Source organism: Felis catus, chromosome B3, assembly GCF_018350175.1.
Source record: "Felis catus isolate Fca126 chromosome B3, F.catus_Fca126_mat1.0, whole genome shotgun sequence".
Classification (NCBI taxonomy): domain Eukaryota; kingdom Metazoa; phylum Chordata; class Mammalia; order Carnivora; family Felidae; genus Felis; species Felis catus.
Genome location: NC_058373.1, coordinates 144,818,697 through 144,831,482, shown reverse-complemented (window position 1 = coordinate 144,831,482; position 12,786 = coordinate 144,818,697). Strand labels below are relative to the sequence as shown.

The window sequence follows — 12,786 nt, the reverse complement described above, 5'->3', positions numbered from 1 at the left end:
CGACCGTCCTATGAGGACAGAACCGGCCACACGTTGACAACCGTTACTCGCATGTGCCTTTAACAAATGACGTAGCGATGAGCGTTCAACTCTCCCCTGTTGAGTTGTTTCGGTTATGCACCGGAAGCGTTTTCCAACGACCGCCCTTGAGCGACAGCCACCCGAGTCGCTGTAAGTAGTGACCTGTGGGGAAGGGCTTTCCGCGGGTAAAACAGGCCCAAGAAAACCCCAACCCAAAGTCAGCAAGACTTTCAGTGCATTAGAAGTTTTTCCCAGAAATTCTCTCCGCCACCAGACAGTAGGCCGATCTGCTCTTTATATGGTTTCATTTGGTTTCCACGCCTGGGCGGCATCACAGCAGCGAAGGGTTTCCTTCCAGAGAAATGCTCCCCTGGAGAAGACAAAGCCAACCCTCGTCAAAGGGCGTGTTGCAGAAACTGCCCCCACCCGACTCTGTGTCCCCTGGGAATGTGCTCGCGGGAAAGAGCCAGGAGGCAAGGGCAGCGTCGCGAGGAAACGGGGAGACGCGCTGGAATAATTCCCACAAGGACAAATATTCGGAACAGAAAATGAAAACCGTTTGCCCTCAATTTTCCTGTGCGGAAATACCATGCAACCCCCTCGCCCTGGCTGGGCTCAGGTCAAACGTCTGGGTACAAACGCAGAAAGTCAAGTCTCCGGGTCGGAATTTACGCTGTAAAGGAGGTTGAGATCCAGGCACAACTCAAGGGGTCGTGGCCCAACTATTGGGTCCAAGTGCCTACAATCTGAGATTCCCAAACCTCCAGACAAAGCCCCCGGCACCGCGCATGTGAGGGAACAGTGGTGTCCCCTTCTGGGGGCACGTGGGGACACGTGATCCGTGGTCCTTCAGCCCCGCCTCCCGCCTCCCATAACAAGTCAGGTTGGGGGCCCCAGGGACCCCCTCCATAGGCTTCACAGGCACCCTCCTTTCAGATCCCCACGTGTTCTGTCTGCGTGAAATCTTTCCGTGAAGGCCTCGAGAGCAGTGGGGACGCTGAGCGTGCGTGACCGACACAAGCCAGGACACAGGTAAGGACCCGGTTCTGGAGAAGGTCCTGCGCGCAGCCGTCCTGGCGAGCTTGGGCAGCTGCGACAGCGCAGGGGGGACCTGGGCCGGCGCCCTGCTCGCGGTTCCGGATCAGGAAGCCTCTGGGCTGGCGGTGCTCTGCCCCGAGGCTATCGAGGCCGGTCCGGGACGCCCCAGCGGGGATGCGGGGACGCGGGGACACGGGAACACGGGGGACCCGGGACATGGGGACCCGGGGCCTCGGGGGGCGCAGGGGCGCGCTCAGCGACCCTCCGGCCGCGCCACCTCCGGCCGCCGCGCCAGGACTGGGACGGGACCCGCGGGGGACGTGGCGGCGCCACCCTTCCGGGGCCGGGCGGGGACACGCGCCACCGGGCCGGACGACGGGGGCGCTGATCCGGAGATCCGGGACCGCCTCCGCCCCAGCTGCGCCCCGCCCTGGGTCCCCGGGCCTGGCGAGGCCGATCCGTCCCGGGGTCCTCAGCCCTGCGCGGCTGGGGCGGGGGAAGCGTGGCGGCGCAGGAGGAGCCGGGAGGCGGAGGGTCGGCCTGGGGAGCACTGTGTCCGGGGGCGGGGAGGGGGCCGCGACTCTGGTCCCCTCCCCACTCCAACCTGCAGGTCCGGGAGCGACCGGAGGGCCGAGTGCCCCGTGGGCGGCCTGGCCCCGAGGGGGCGCTCCTCGCAGGCTCCCCCCCTTTCGAAGCAGGGCCCACGGGCTCCACGGCGAAGGCCCCCTGCCCCTCGGTGAGCAGCTGGCGGAGGGGCCACCGCGGCCACGAACCGAATGAGACGTTTCGCCCAGCGGGTGTGTGGAGAAGAGCCCAGGGGCCATCCGGCCGCCTCTTTGCTTCTCCCCCACTGGTGGTTCCGGAAGCGCACACGTGGTCAGACACTGGGTGTTGGACCCCTTGAGATGCTCCCAGTAGGAAGCAAGGGTGACCGCTTCTCCACCTGACCTTGTCACCAATGCCCGGCTCCCAGGCAGTGACCCTGGACGGAGAGCCCAGCATCAGGAAGAAATGCCACAGGAAACACCCCTGGTGCCAGGGGGCTCCCTGGAGGGACAGCCCTTCTCTGGGCCTCTTGTCACAGAGGCAGAAGTCAGGGAGATGGCCATGGGGGACACGTGTAGGGAGTGTCCAGGTGTGGTCCTGTGCCTGATGTCTGTGGGGCAGCTTGTCATGGGGGGGGGACCTTCTCCAGCGCCCTCACCCCCTGCGTGGCCAGCAGGACAGACCGAAATCTAAATACAGACTGAAATCCCCACCAGTCTGTCGCCCTGACCCTGGTGACTCCAGGACTCTGCAAAAGCCAGTATTTGTATTTAGTATCATGTTTGCTTTCCACATCCTTCATCTTTTGTGTGTAATGTCATTTCTCTATGTCTTTTTATTTTATTAAAAAAAATTTCTTTAACGTTCATTTATTTTTGAGAGAGGCAGAGACAGGATGCGAGTGGGTTAGGGGCAGAGAGAGAGGGAGACACAGAATCCCAAGCAGGCTCCAAGCTGTCAGCACAGAGCCCGATATGGGGCTCGATCTCGCGAACTGCAAGATCGTGACCTGAGCCGAAGTTGGCCGCTCAACCGACTGAGCCACCCAGGTGCCCCTCTCTCTTGTCTTTCATCTACTAATCCGACCGGCTGGAAATAGAATGCCTGTGGCTCTGCTTGTGGTGGCCTGGCCCTAGGCTGTTCAGCACCTCTTTGGACCACGAGGGTGATCTGAGCGGATGACAGGAAGCCCCGTAAAGGAGCATCCCTCCAGAGAAGCCGGCCCTGACTGCTGCTGGCGTCCTTAAGGACCTACCCACCTGGGCTCACTTGATGTTCATTGTTCAGCTTGCTGTTTCCAGGACTTCTAAGGGAGGTTCAGTTTAAATCCAAACCTCTGTGAGGACCAGACCCTTGTTACAAATCTTAGGGAAAATCTTTTACTTTTGTCCTCAAAGAATACTGGACGGGAAGAGGCGCCTGGGTGGCTCCGTCTGTTGAGCGTCTGATTTCAGCTCGGGTCATCATCTTTCACTTCACGAGTCGGAGCCCCGCGTGGGGCTCTGTGCTGCCAGCTCAGAGGCTGGAGCCTGCTTCGGGTTCTGTGTCTCCCCCTCTCTCTGCCCTGCCCCTACCAGCTCTCTGTCTCTCTTTCTCTCAAAAATAAAGAAAAGCATTAAAAAGTTAAGAAAAAAAAGAATACCGGACAGGACAATTTTTCTCCCCTGCTTTTGCGGACGGTTGGAAAACGTTCAAAATCACTCGTTCACTGAGGATATGGGCCTTCTAGGATGTGCAGCTCGTGTGGGGGTCCTGCTCCTAACTGGGAAGCTTATATAGCCTGAAAATCTTGCCATCTGTCTCCATGACGCCCCAAACCCTTGATGACGGAGGTTGTGAATTCCCCAGGGCGGCTGCTTACCGCTACCACTTTGGTTTTCAGCAGCTTCTCTGTTTGGGCCATTTCCCTTTTTCCAACATCGCAGCTATGCAAGAAAGCGTTTTGTAACAGTTCATTCAGAATTTCTAGTCTCGAAGGTTGTTCCCAGTTATCTCCCCTACTCTATGGGCAGAGAGGGAGGAACCGCAGGGCTTCGGGCTGAGCGCATGCGTGTGCATCCACGCTCTCGCACTCGCTGGCGGAGGCCGTCCACGCGCGTTTGCGATATTTCCAGCAGCTCTCAGGGGGCTCCGTGTGTGTCTCCCACCCGGGGAGGTTTGCAGAGCTGTTCTCTGCAGATGCCGTGGCCGCTGCTTTGTCCCCAGGAATGCTGTTTCTCCTCTCTGCCTGGAGGTACTAAGATCCCAGTTCCTCCCAACTGGGAAGAGACCTGGAGGTCAGAGAGTCTCCGTGGGCTCGGGGCCTAAGGCTCAGAGGGTTTAAGACTCCTCAGCACGATAGGCTGAGATCATGAGACAGGCCAGGAGACTGGGGGACGGGGCGCACCGGGCACATGGTGTGAAGTTTGCTCCTGCAGGCCCCTCCCATAAACGTCGGGGCCTCGGCTCCCACTGGAGACAGATAGTGGATTGACTGGTTTGCCTACCACTGGGCAGGTGAGTCCAAATGTGGGCTGTAGGATTAGGACGGTCCATAGGGCAGCCCTCCGAAGCCATCCGCTCCAACTCAGACCTCATCTGTGATAAGGTAATAATTTTATTTATGTTTTCTTGAGTCCCTTGGACTTCTCTCTCAAGTGTCTGGGTCTTGGGCAGGAATAATGAAAGTGTCATTGACTGGGCTCCTTCACATCCCTACATTAAGCCCCGTATTATTCTCCGCCATGCTCCCCAGCCTTTTGGACACAGCCAGCCTCAAGGAGCAATTGTGTAGTGAAAAAGTCATAAAGCAGGATAATTAGGGTCTAATTCAGAAAGGCAAGAATTTATTCAGTTATTCAACAAATGGGGTCCGTTTTGCTGGGATGCATCACATGGTTTCATGAAATTCAGGGTGCCACCCAAACTCCCACAGTAAAAATCACACACTCCAGGGGAAAGCAAAGTCGGGTCAGGACACTCAAAATATTTCATCAGCAACACATTAAAACCAGATAGGAACCTAATAAAAAAGATAGCACAGTGGAATACGTTAAGTTGTTATTTAAAAAAAATTTTTTTTCAACGTTTATTTATTTATTTTGGGACAGAGAGAGACAGAGCATGAACAGGGGAGGGGCAGAGAGAGAGGGAGACACAGAATCGGAAACAGGCTCCAGGCTCCGAGCCATCAGCCCAGAGCCCGATGCGGGGCTCGAACTCAGGGACCGCAAGATCGTGACCTGGCTGAAGTCGGACGCTTAACCGACTGCGCCACCCAGGCGCCCCTAAGTTGTTATTTTAAATACATTAATACAATAAGAAATATGGCCCTTTGTCTCAAAGGCCCAAAGAGCAGTGGACACGGGGAGGGTGCAGCCTGTGGGCCGGGAGACGGGACAGCTGGAACACCCGGCGGGGGCGGTGCGCTCACGGCACGGCAGTCACGAGGCATCTGGGGGACGCGTGAGGGTAGTGTCTGTGTGTTCTGTGTATTCCCACATACCTCGGTCCAGCCGGTGCCGTTTTCCATGTTTACCTCGCAAAGAAAATCGCACAAAATGCAAAATTCACGCTATGCGGGCCTGGCTCCTACATTCTTCAGTCGTGCTGGAAAAACTCATTTCCAAAGCCTGTGTCACAGCAGAACCGTAGTCGTGGATTGTGCCAACCACATGGGAGGCACTGATATCTGTGCCAGGGGGCCAGCAGTGAGCGGTGTCGGGGGGCTAGGTCGTGGGAGGGACACAACAAGCGAAGGAATTCAAAGAGCGTAATGGGGGCCCCTCCATTCGTATGTGGAAAACTAACCCCCAAAGTCTGGCATTAGGTGGGCCCTTCGGGGAGTGATAAGGTGACGGAGACCCCAGAAAGCTCCCTTGCCCCCCACCGTGAGGACACAGTGAAATAACAGTTGTCCGCGAACCAGAAAACGGAATCTCACTGAATCCGCCAGTGCCTTGGCCTTGGCCTTCCCAGCCTCAGAACGGAGTCAGAAATGTTCGCTACGTCCCCCAATCTGCGGTAGTCCGTTCTATCAGCCCAAGTGGACCGGGGCGGCAGGATAGTAAGTGACGATCTGTGGTAGGTGGCACTGCGGTAGTTCCCCACGGCCTGGGGGCTTTTGGACAGCAACCTGCTGTGTCACCAGTCTCCAGGCCAGAAGTCCCAGATCAAGCTGTCGGCAGGGTGGTTCCTTCCGTGGACTGCGGGTGGAGAATCTGTTCCAGGCCCCTCTTCCTTAGCTTCCGACGATTTACAAGCCTCTTTGGCTTCTAGAACACCAGCCCGACCTCTCACCTCATCTTCGGTGGCATCTCCCTGTGTGCACGTCTGTGTCCGAGTTGCCCCTTACAGAAGGACGCTGGTTATATTGGATTGGGGGCTGTCCGTGGTCCAGCGGGACCTCAGCCGATTACACCTGCAACGGCCCTGTTTCCCAATGAGGTCACACTCCGAGGTTCGGAGGGCTGGTACCAATGAATATGATTGGTACCAATGTGCGTTCTGTGTATTCCCAGAAGTAAGTGACATTTGTTTGAGCAAAACACCTAAGTAAAATGAGGGAGTGGGCCGTGCAGACATCTGAGGGAACGGCATTCCGGGGGGAAGGAACAGCCAACATAAGATTCTGGGATGAAACGCAGACTGGCACGCTGAAGGAGTGGTGGGAGGATGGTTGTTGTGTCTGGAGGAAGCAGGGAGAAGAGGGGTGAGCGATGAAGCGAGACGCAGAACGATTCGGCGATGGGAAATCCGTCAACTCTGAGTCATAAAATTAACAGAATTAAAGGAGAAAAAGCTATACATTTATCAGGGAACAACAACAATGACAAATCTCAATACAAGTTCTAAGGTATAAATAGACTAAACTTTCCTTTTGTGATGAAGGATACCCATTACAGGACAAAAGGATACATCATATATTTTTTTTTTTAACGTTTATTTATTTTTGACAGAGAGAGAGAGACAGAGCATGAGCCGGAGAGGGGCAGAGAGAGGGGGAGACCCAGGATCCGAAGCAGGCTCCAGGCTCCGAGCTGTCAGCACAGAGCCCGACGCGGGGCTCGAACTCACGACTGAGCCACCCAGGCGCCCCAAGGATACATCCTTCAGTGGTATGTCGTAAAGGCATTTCTGTCAGTCGGAGCTCTGGGGTTCAACATCGATATTTTGGAGTCTGGCTAAAGCAACAAGGAAAGGAAGCGAACTGTGTACTCACCACTGTTTGCAGATAGTATGTCCCCCCGGCCCCGCCGAAGGAGGCATTTTCAAACTGTTAGAATGGAGTCAGCTACCTTTTACGCCCTGGTCTCGTAGGCTGGGAGTCCACCGTTTTGGCCGTGGTCGTGGCCACGGAGCCCGGCCGCCCCCGGCCTCCACTGCCCGCCACGCCCCCGGCCGTCTCCTGGGGGCTGTCCGTTGCCGCTGCTCGCGGGGCTGCTGGAGCCCGGGTGCTGGCACACGTGCAACCTGGAAAAGGGAGGGACTTTGCGGGCAGCCCTGGAACGACGAGGAAAGGGCACCAGCGGGCGCGCGTGCCCCTCGCTACCGCGCACCAGGGGACGATGCCGGGGTGGGACGCACACCGCTCCCTCGGGTACTCGGGCAGCAGTGGCAACTCAAGGACGCTCTCTGGCATCAGATCTCCCCGCTCCCCCGTTTTCCCCTTCCAGGGTCCCCATTCCTCATCTCCGAGGTCACCTCCAAAAATAAACCATTGGCCCACAAGACCACGTCCCATGTCATAGCTTCTGCTTTTGGAGAGAACCCGAATTAAGAGAAGTGACCCGGGGCGCCTGGGTGGCTCAGTCGGTGAAGCGTCCGACTTCGGCTCAGGTCATGATCTCGCGGTTCGTGAGTTCGAGCCCCGCGTCGGACTCTGTGCTGACAGCTCAGAGCCTGGAGGCTGCTTGGGATTCTCTCTCTCTGTCCCTCCCCACTCATGCTCTGTCTCTGTCTTAAAAATAAATAAAACATTAATTTTTTTTTTTTAAAAGAGAAGTGACCCTAAGAAGCAGACCTTCTGAGTAAGATTCTAAGATAGATCACACACCCTCAGACCCCATTGGAAGGACGGTATTGCTGGTGATGAGCCTCGGCCTGTGGCACAGGGACAGTGACTCAGGGGGGTGGATTAAGGTGTGGTGCAGGGGAGGTGGAGCGTGGTTCTGTGTGGCAGGGGTGGGGTTAGCGTGCTTTCCTTAATGGCCTTAAAAGCCTGAACGAATACCAAGGACAGGCTCAAATTAGCCCACTATCGATTCAAGATACTCTCTGAAAATCAGCCGCCCCTGGCAATATCAGGGCCCCTCATCGCCTGCAGGCACAGGGCATTTTAGGATGAAAACCAGATCCAGGATTCCCCGCAACTCATGATGTCGTTACTTCTCTCTTCAGTCATGTATTTAATCCCCAGTCCGACCAACAAGGGTGTTTTATGTTAATCAAGATAGCAAATTATCATACTGTCCATTTCTATCATATTGTCTGTTGGAGAGTCTCTTTCAAATTACTTGACCATACTTTAATGTTTTTAAATGTTTACTTATTTCTGAGAGAGACAGAGCACGAGCAGGGGAGGGGCAGAGGGCACGGGAGACACAGAATCCCAAGCAGGCTCCAGGCTCCGAGCTGTCAGCACAGAGCCGGACGTGGGGCTCGAACCCACGAACCGTGAGATCATGACCTGAGCCGAAATCAGACAGTTAACCTACTGAGCCACCCAGACACCCCCTACTTGACCATACTTCATAGCCTCTTGTTCCTTGCTCAAAATTTTAAGCTTCTTTTTTTTTTATTTCTTTAAACACATGAAACATAATTATCTCATCTGTCTGATGACACCAATGTCTGCAGTTTTCCAGACGTGGTTTTCTTGTCTGTGTTTCCAACGGCTCTCATTCACGGTGTTTTTTTCCCTGTGTGTTTTGTGACTTTTCAGCAGCAAGTTGCCTACGTTCCCTCAAAAGCTATCTGTGGGAAGCTGTTGAAGCCTGCCTTGAGCTTGCCTCCCTCCAGTGAATATTTGCAGTTATCCTTTTTAAAGATGCATTTTTACTTTTGTTACTTTGCAGTCAGAGAATGTCTCATAAACCTTCTCTATTTAGAAAGCGAGTTGTCTGTTGTGTTCCATATATAATTAATATCACAGGTCAAGGGTGCTCTGTGCACCGTTAATAGAAAAGCATGTTCTGTGACCACAAACACCAGTGTGAAAGATGTATCCCGTTGTCACTTAAACGTCATCTCTGAGCCTATGCTGCCAGGAGCAAATTCAAGCTCAGTCAGAACTGGGGCCCTGTCCCCTCCCCCCCCACACGGCTACACCAAAATGACCGAGGTCAGTGGCACCCCGACACAGGGAAAGCGTAGCTATCTCCGCTTTCAGCCCAGGCCTCTGGGTCCCCCTCAAGTCCTAAGGCATCTGTTTGTGCCCGAGTACAAGGTGAGTGGAGTTTACTCAAGTGGACGACCCCAGGACTTTCTGCCCAGCCCCCAGGGTCCCCTCTGAATCAAGGAATGACAAGAACGCTGTGCAGGTGTAGAGCAGAAGCCCGAGAGAGACTGGCAGCAGCAGGGTCCGGCCTGGAGGACCCTCTAGAACTAGGATGACCGCAAAGCCCTGTTGCCAAGGACCCCGCCGGTCGATGCTTGGGGCCGGGTGGATGGGTGCACACTTTCATTTTCAAAAGTGGCCAGTTTTGACTGGTGAGTTATGTGGTCCCTCTTAGGTCAGGAGGGCATGATGGAAAGCCAGGGAAGGTTTGAGAGAGGGAGTAAAATGTGAGTTACATTTTACAAAGTTCATTTGGGCTTTGGTCAAACGCAAAGGGGTCTGGAGGGGGCCAGAGTAAAGGCAGGGCGCGAGGTAATCGGTACTCCGGGCACAGAAGTCGGCGGGGGAGGGAGGAGGGGTGCAGGAGTCACTTGGGACCTTCAGTCTGAAGCTCCTTCGCAAGTTTCCCCTTCCCTGGGGTCCTCCCGGTCTGGGGAGGGGCCCCAGCTGCGCAGCCCAGCCAGGCCTGACCTAGAACGAGGCCAGCCTGGCTTCCGGCCACGGGGCTGGCTCTGAAATGGTGGAGAAATCCTGCATTTCCCGGGTAGACATGGAAGGGATCAGGTTACCTTCTAGTCCCGCGGACAGAAGGGGCTCTTCTGGGAAAGGGGGAGCAGAGGGCAGGGACTGTCGGAGAGGCCCCAGCTCGTCGTCAGGTGGGGAATGGGAGGGAGGCCGAGCAGGGCCTGGCAGCCTGGGGACCCGCCGTGAGCAAGGTCGAAGGGGGGGGCGGGGGGAGGGGAAGGAGAGGTTTGGGACTTGGAGCTGGTGGGTAGGGCGGCGTCGGATCGCCCCGGGCCGGAGGCGGGCCAGACAGTGGGGTAGGGAGCGGGGCGAGAGGCGCGCGGGGCCCGGACTCCCGGGACCCCCGTCTGGGCTGGGGGAGTTCTTCTCCGCCCGGCCGCAGCCGGCCTCCGCGCGCCCGCCCCCCGGGCCCCTTCCTCGCCTCCGCGTCCCGCCCCGGCCCCCGCCCCGCCCCTCCCCTCCCCTCCTCCTCTCCCGCCCCTCCTCTCCCCTCCTTCCCTGCCCCCTCTCCCCGCCCCCGCCTCCGCGCGCCATTCCTCGCCGTCCTCCGGCCGTGCGCCCCGCCAGCCGCGTCTCAGCCATGGCAGGCCTGGGGCCGCGACCCGCCAAGGGCTACCGGGTGGTGCTGCTCGGGAGCGTGGCCGTGGGCAAGACGGCGCTGGCCACGCAGTTCGCCTGCGGCAGCTTCCCGGAGCAGTGCGAGCCGTCGGTGGAGGAGCTCTTCAGCAAGGTGATCGAGGTGAACGCGGCGCCCGCCCTGCTGGAGATCGTGGACACCGTGGGCGCCGAGCACCTGGTCACCCTCAAGGACCTGTACATCAAGAACAGCGACGGCTTCGTGGTGCTCTACAGCGTGTGCAGCGAGGCCTCGTTCGAGGCGGTGCGGCCGCTGCGGGAGCGCATGGGCCGGCTGCGGGGGCCCAAGGCCGTGCCGCTCGTGCTCGTGGGCACCAAGGCCGACCTGGACGCCGAGCGCCAGGTGCTGACGGCGCGGGGCCGCGCGCTGGCCCGCGAGTGGCGGTGCCCGTTCCTGGAGGTCACGGCCAAGAGCAAACTGATGGTGGACCAGGTGTTCACGCAGGTGGTGCGCGAGGTGGAGGCCCTGGCCCCGCCCGAGGAGCGGGCCCCGGCGCTCCCCACCAATGCCCAGGACACGTGGCCCTCGGAAAGATTCATTGGCTGACGCGCAAAGGTGACTTTTTAGCGTGTTTGGCGCGTTTCTGATTTCTGAAGCTCAGTCCTCCTTCCCTGCCTTTTTAAAGAAAGTTTTCGGGCCCAAGACAAGTGATGATGGCTTCTGTGTCGGAACTCAAACCAGCGCTTTGGACTGTTGGCCTGAAAACTTGGCCACTTTGTTTAGCTCTTACAGGGCTCTAGGAAACCCAAAATCCGTATTGTTTTCCTGGATGGGGAGTCCCAGCCTTTTCTTCACACGGGATTTGTTACAGGATTCTCTTTTTTTTCCCCCCTTTTGATAATGAATGCCTTCGAATGCACCAGACCTTTGAAATTGATTGAGGAACAGGAACTAAAGACTTTAAGCCTTGGATTCTGTGAGGTTTTCATGTGTTTCCCTCTCATCCACAGCCTTGCATTGCAGCAGTAATATTTTCCTCTCTGTGTATTTCTAAATATAGTTATGACATACACAGCGTTGGTTTGAAAGGGATATTGTATACCCTGGGAGGGGAACACGTAACTGCTCACACACAGCTCAGCCTGCCTTCAGCTCTGTAATTGACATCTAGTCGATGTTGAATCTGTACACCGAGTGAAAATAAAGTGATTTTACAAGGTGATAGTTTTAAATATCTGTCTCTCTAATACTTAAAGCGACAGTTTCTACAGTTTGCACGCACGGTCTCTGCTCCTAAGCTGTTTCCCAGGAAGCACGTTAGGAACCAGAGGGAAAATGGCCGCATCTGGTATGTGTTTCTTGTTGCCAGCGTAGGTGTATTTTTGTCTCTGCATGGTTTACAGTGACATGGGGACTCCAGGAGAAGCAAGCCGTGTTTGAGTCTTCTTGTATAGTTTTCACATAACGAGGCAAGAAAAGTTTTCTTGCACCCGTTGAAAAACATTATGGTTTTGCAGTTTGAAGAATTTGCCTGTGGTATGAGTTGCGTGTGCTTTATTTTCATGATAACACATTTTTCAAATTTAGGAACCTAGCCTTACCACTTAAACGTCCTTCTAAAAGAAAGTAACAAGAAAAACAAAATTAAATAAACAAGAATGCTCAAAACTATGCCAGGGATCTGAAAAAGTTCATTTGGTTACAGGGAAGTTATCTATACAGTGATGGTTATACAGGCTCTGGGAGCTTTATTTATATTATATGTGTTGAGTGAACAGAAGAATGGATTTTATTTTAACAGAAAAAGTGTAAGTATGTTAGAGCCTGTCAGTGCCTGACAGCCAGTTCACCAGGGGAACGGGCTAGGCTGGGTGACACCTGTCTTTTATCTCTTCCTCTGTCCCTGGGCCACGGGGGAGGGAGGTGTTGGGCACTTACTTGTGAAGCCTTGAAGTCCAACCTATTTACTCTCTCCTCTGACCCTCTGTGTTCTGGGGTCATTCCTCCTGGCTGAGTTACCCACATCCCCCTCCAGGACATTTCAAACACAGGGAGGAAGGGAGGGGGTCCTGCAGAGTGGTGAAGGGTGGGGGAATACCTTCCTAGTCTCAGGTGTCTTCGTCCAAAGCTGCCCTTTCCTCTGCCCGAACGGAGGCAAAAACCCAAGACTGTTACTGCAGTGGATGTTGGGCTGTGCAGAGAAAGCACGCAGGGCGTGAACAGTGTCCTGTCCCCAGCCATGAAAGCAGGGCCCCCGAGGACTGCAAGCTGAGTGACCCTCTGGGCCTGCCTGCCCCTGCTTCCCACCAGCCCTGTCTTTCTGACTCACCACCTGCTTGCACTGAGGCCTCCTGGGAGGTCTTGTGTCCCTGGATCCCTGTGCCTCTGGAAGATACGTTCAATCCAGGAAAAAATTCACAAATAGCCATTTCTTCCTTTAGATTCCTAGGACCTCCTCAGACCCTTCCACTCAGATCTACATTTTGGCTCAGAGCCCAGGGTGTTTCTTGCTGACCGGTGAACATGACAAATACTCAGGCCC

At 55.7% G+C, this 12,786-nt stretch overlaps 2 protein-coding genes across 2 annotated transcripts; one reads left to right on the top strand and one right to left on the bottom strand.

Moving 5' to 3' along the window:
- Window positions 1-4,798: 4,798 nt before the first annotated feature.
- Window positions 4,799-10,249, bottom strand: LOC123386251 (cuticle collagen 2C-like). Its single transcript, XM_045060678.1, has 4 exons — window positions 10,220-10,249; window positions 9,712-10,120; window positions 6,882-7,056; window positions 4,799-6,348 (listed from the first exon to the last, which is right to left on the bottom strand). Exons 1-4 carry the CDS (start codon window positions 10,247-10,249, stop codon window positions 6,135-6,137), a joined length of 828 nt encoding a protein of 275 aa, XP_044916613.1. The 3' UTR covers window positions 4,799-6,134.
- On the top strand, window positions 10,171-11,466 carry LOC101085134 (ras-related protein Rap-2c-like). The gene has a single exon (XM_023256091.2). The coding sequence runs from the start codon at window positions 10,248-10,250 to the stop codon at window positions 10,848-10,850; it is 603 nt and encodes a 200-aa protein (XP_023111859.2). The 5' UTR covers window positions 10,171-10,247; the 3' UTR covers window positions 10,851-11,466.
- The last annotated feature ends 1,320 nt before the right edge of the window (window positions 11,467-12,786 follow it).

Excerpts from the sequence above, each read along its gene's own strand:
- LOC101085134 (XM_023256091.2), top strand. The coding sequence starts at position 10,248 with ATGGCAGGCCTGGGGCCGCGACCCGCCAAGGGCTACCGGGTGGTGCTG.
- LOC123386251 (XM_045060678.1), bottom strand. The coding sequence starts at position 10,249 with ATGGCTGAGACGCGGCTGGCGGGGCGCACG. Across the intron at positions 7,057-9,711 it reads TCTGTCCGCGGGACTAGAAG|GTTGCACGTGTGCCAGCACC; the intron begins GTAACCTGATCC and ends TCCCTTTTCCAG. Across the intron at positions 6,349-6,881 it reads ACGAGACCAGGGCGTAAAAG|AGTTGACGGATTTCCCATCG; the intron begins GTAGCTGACTCC and ends TTTATGACTCAG.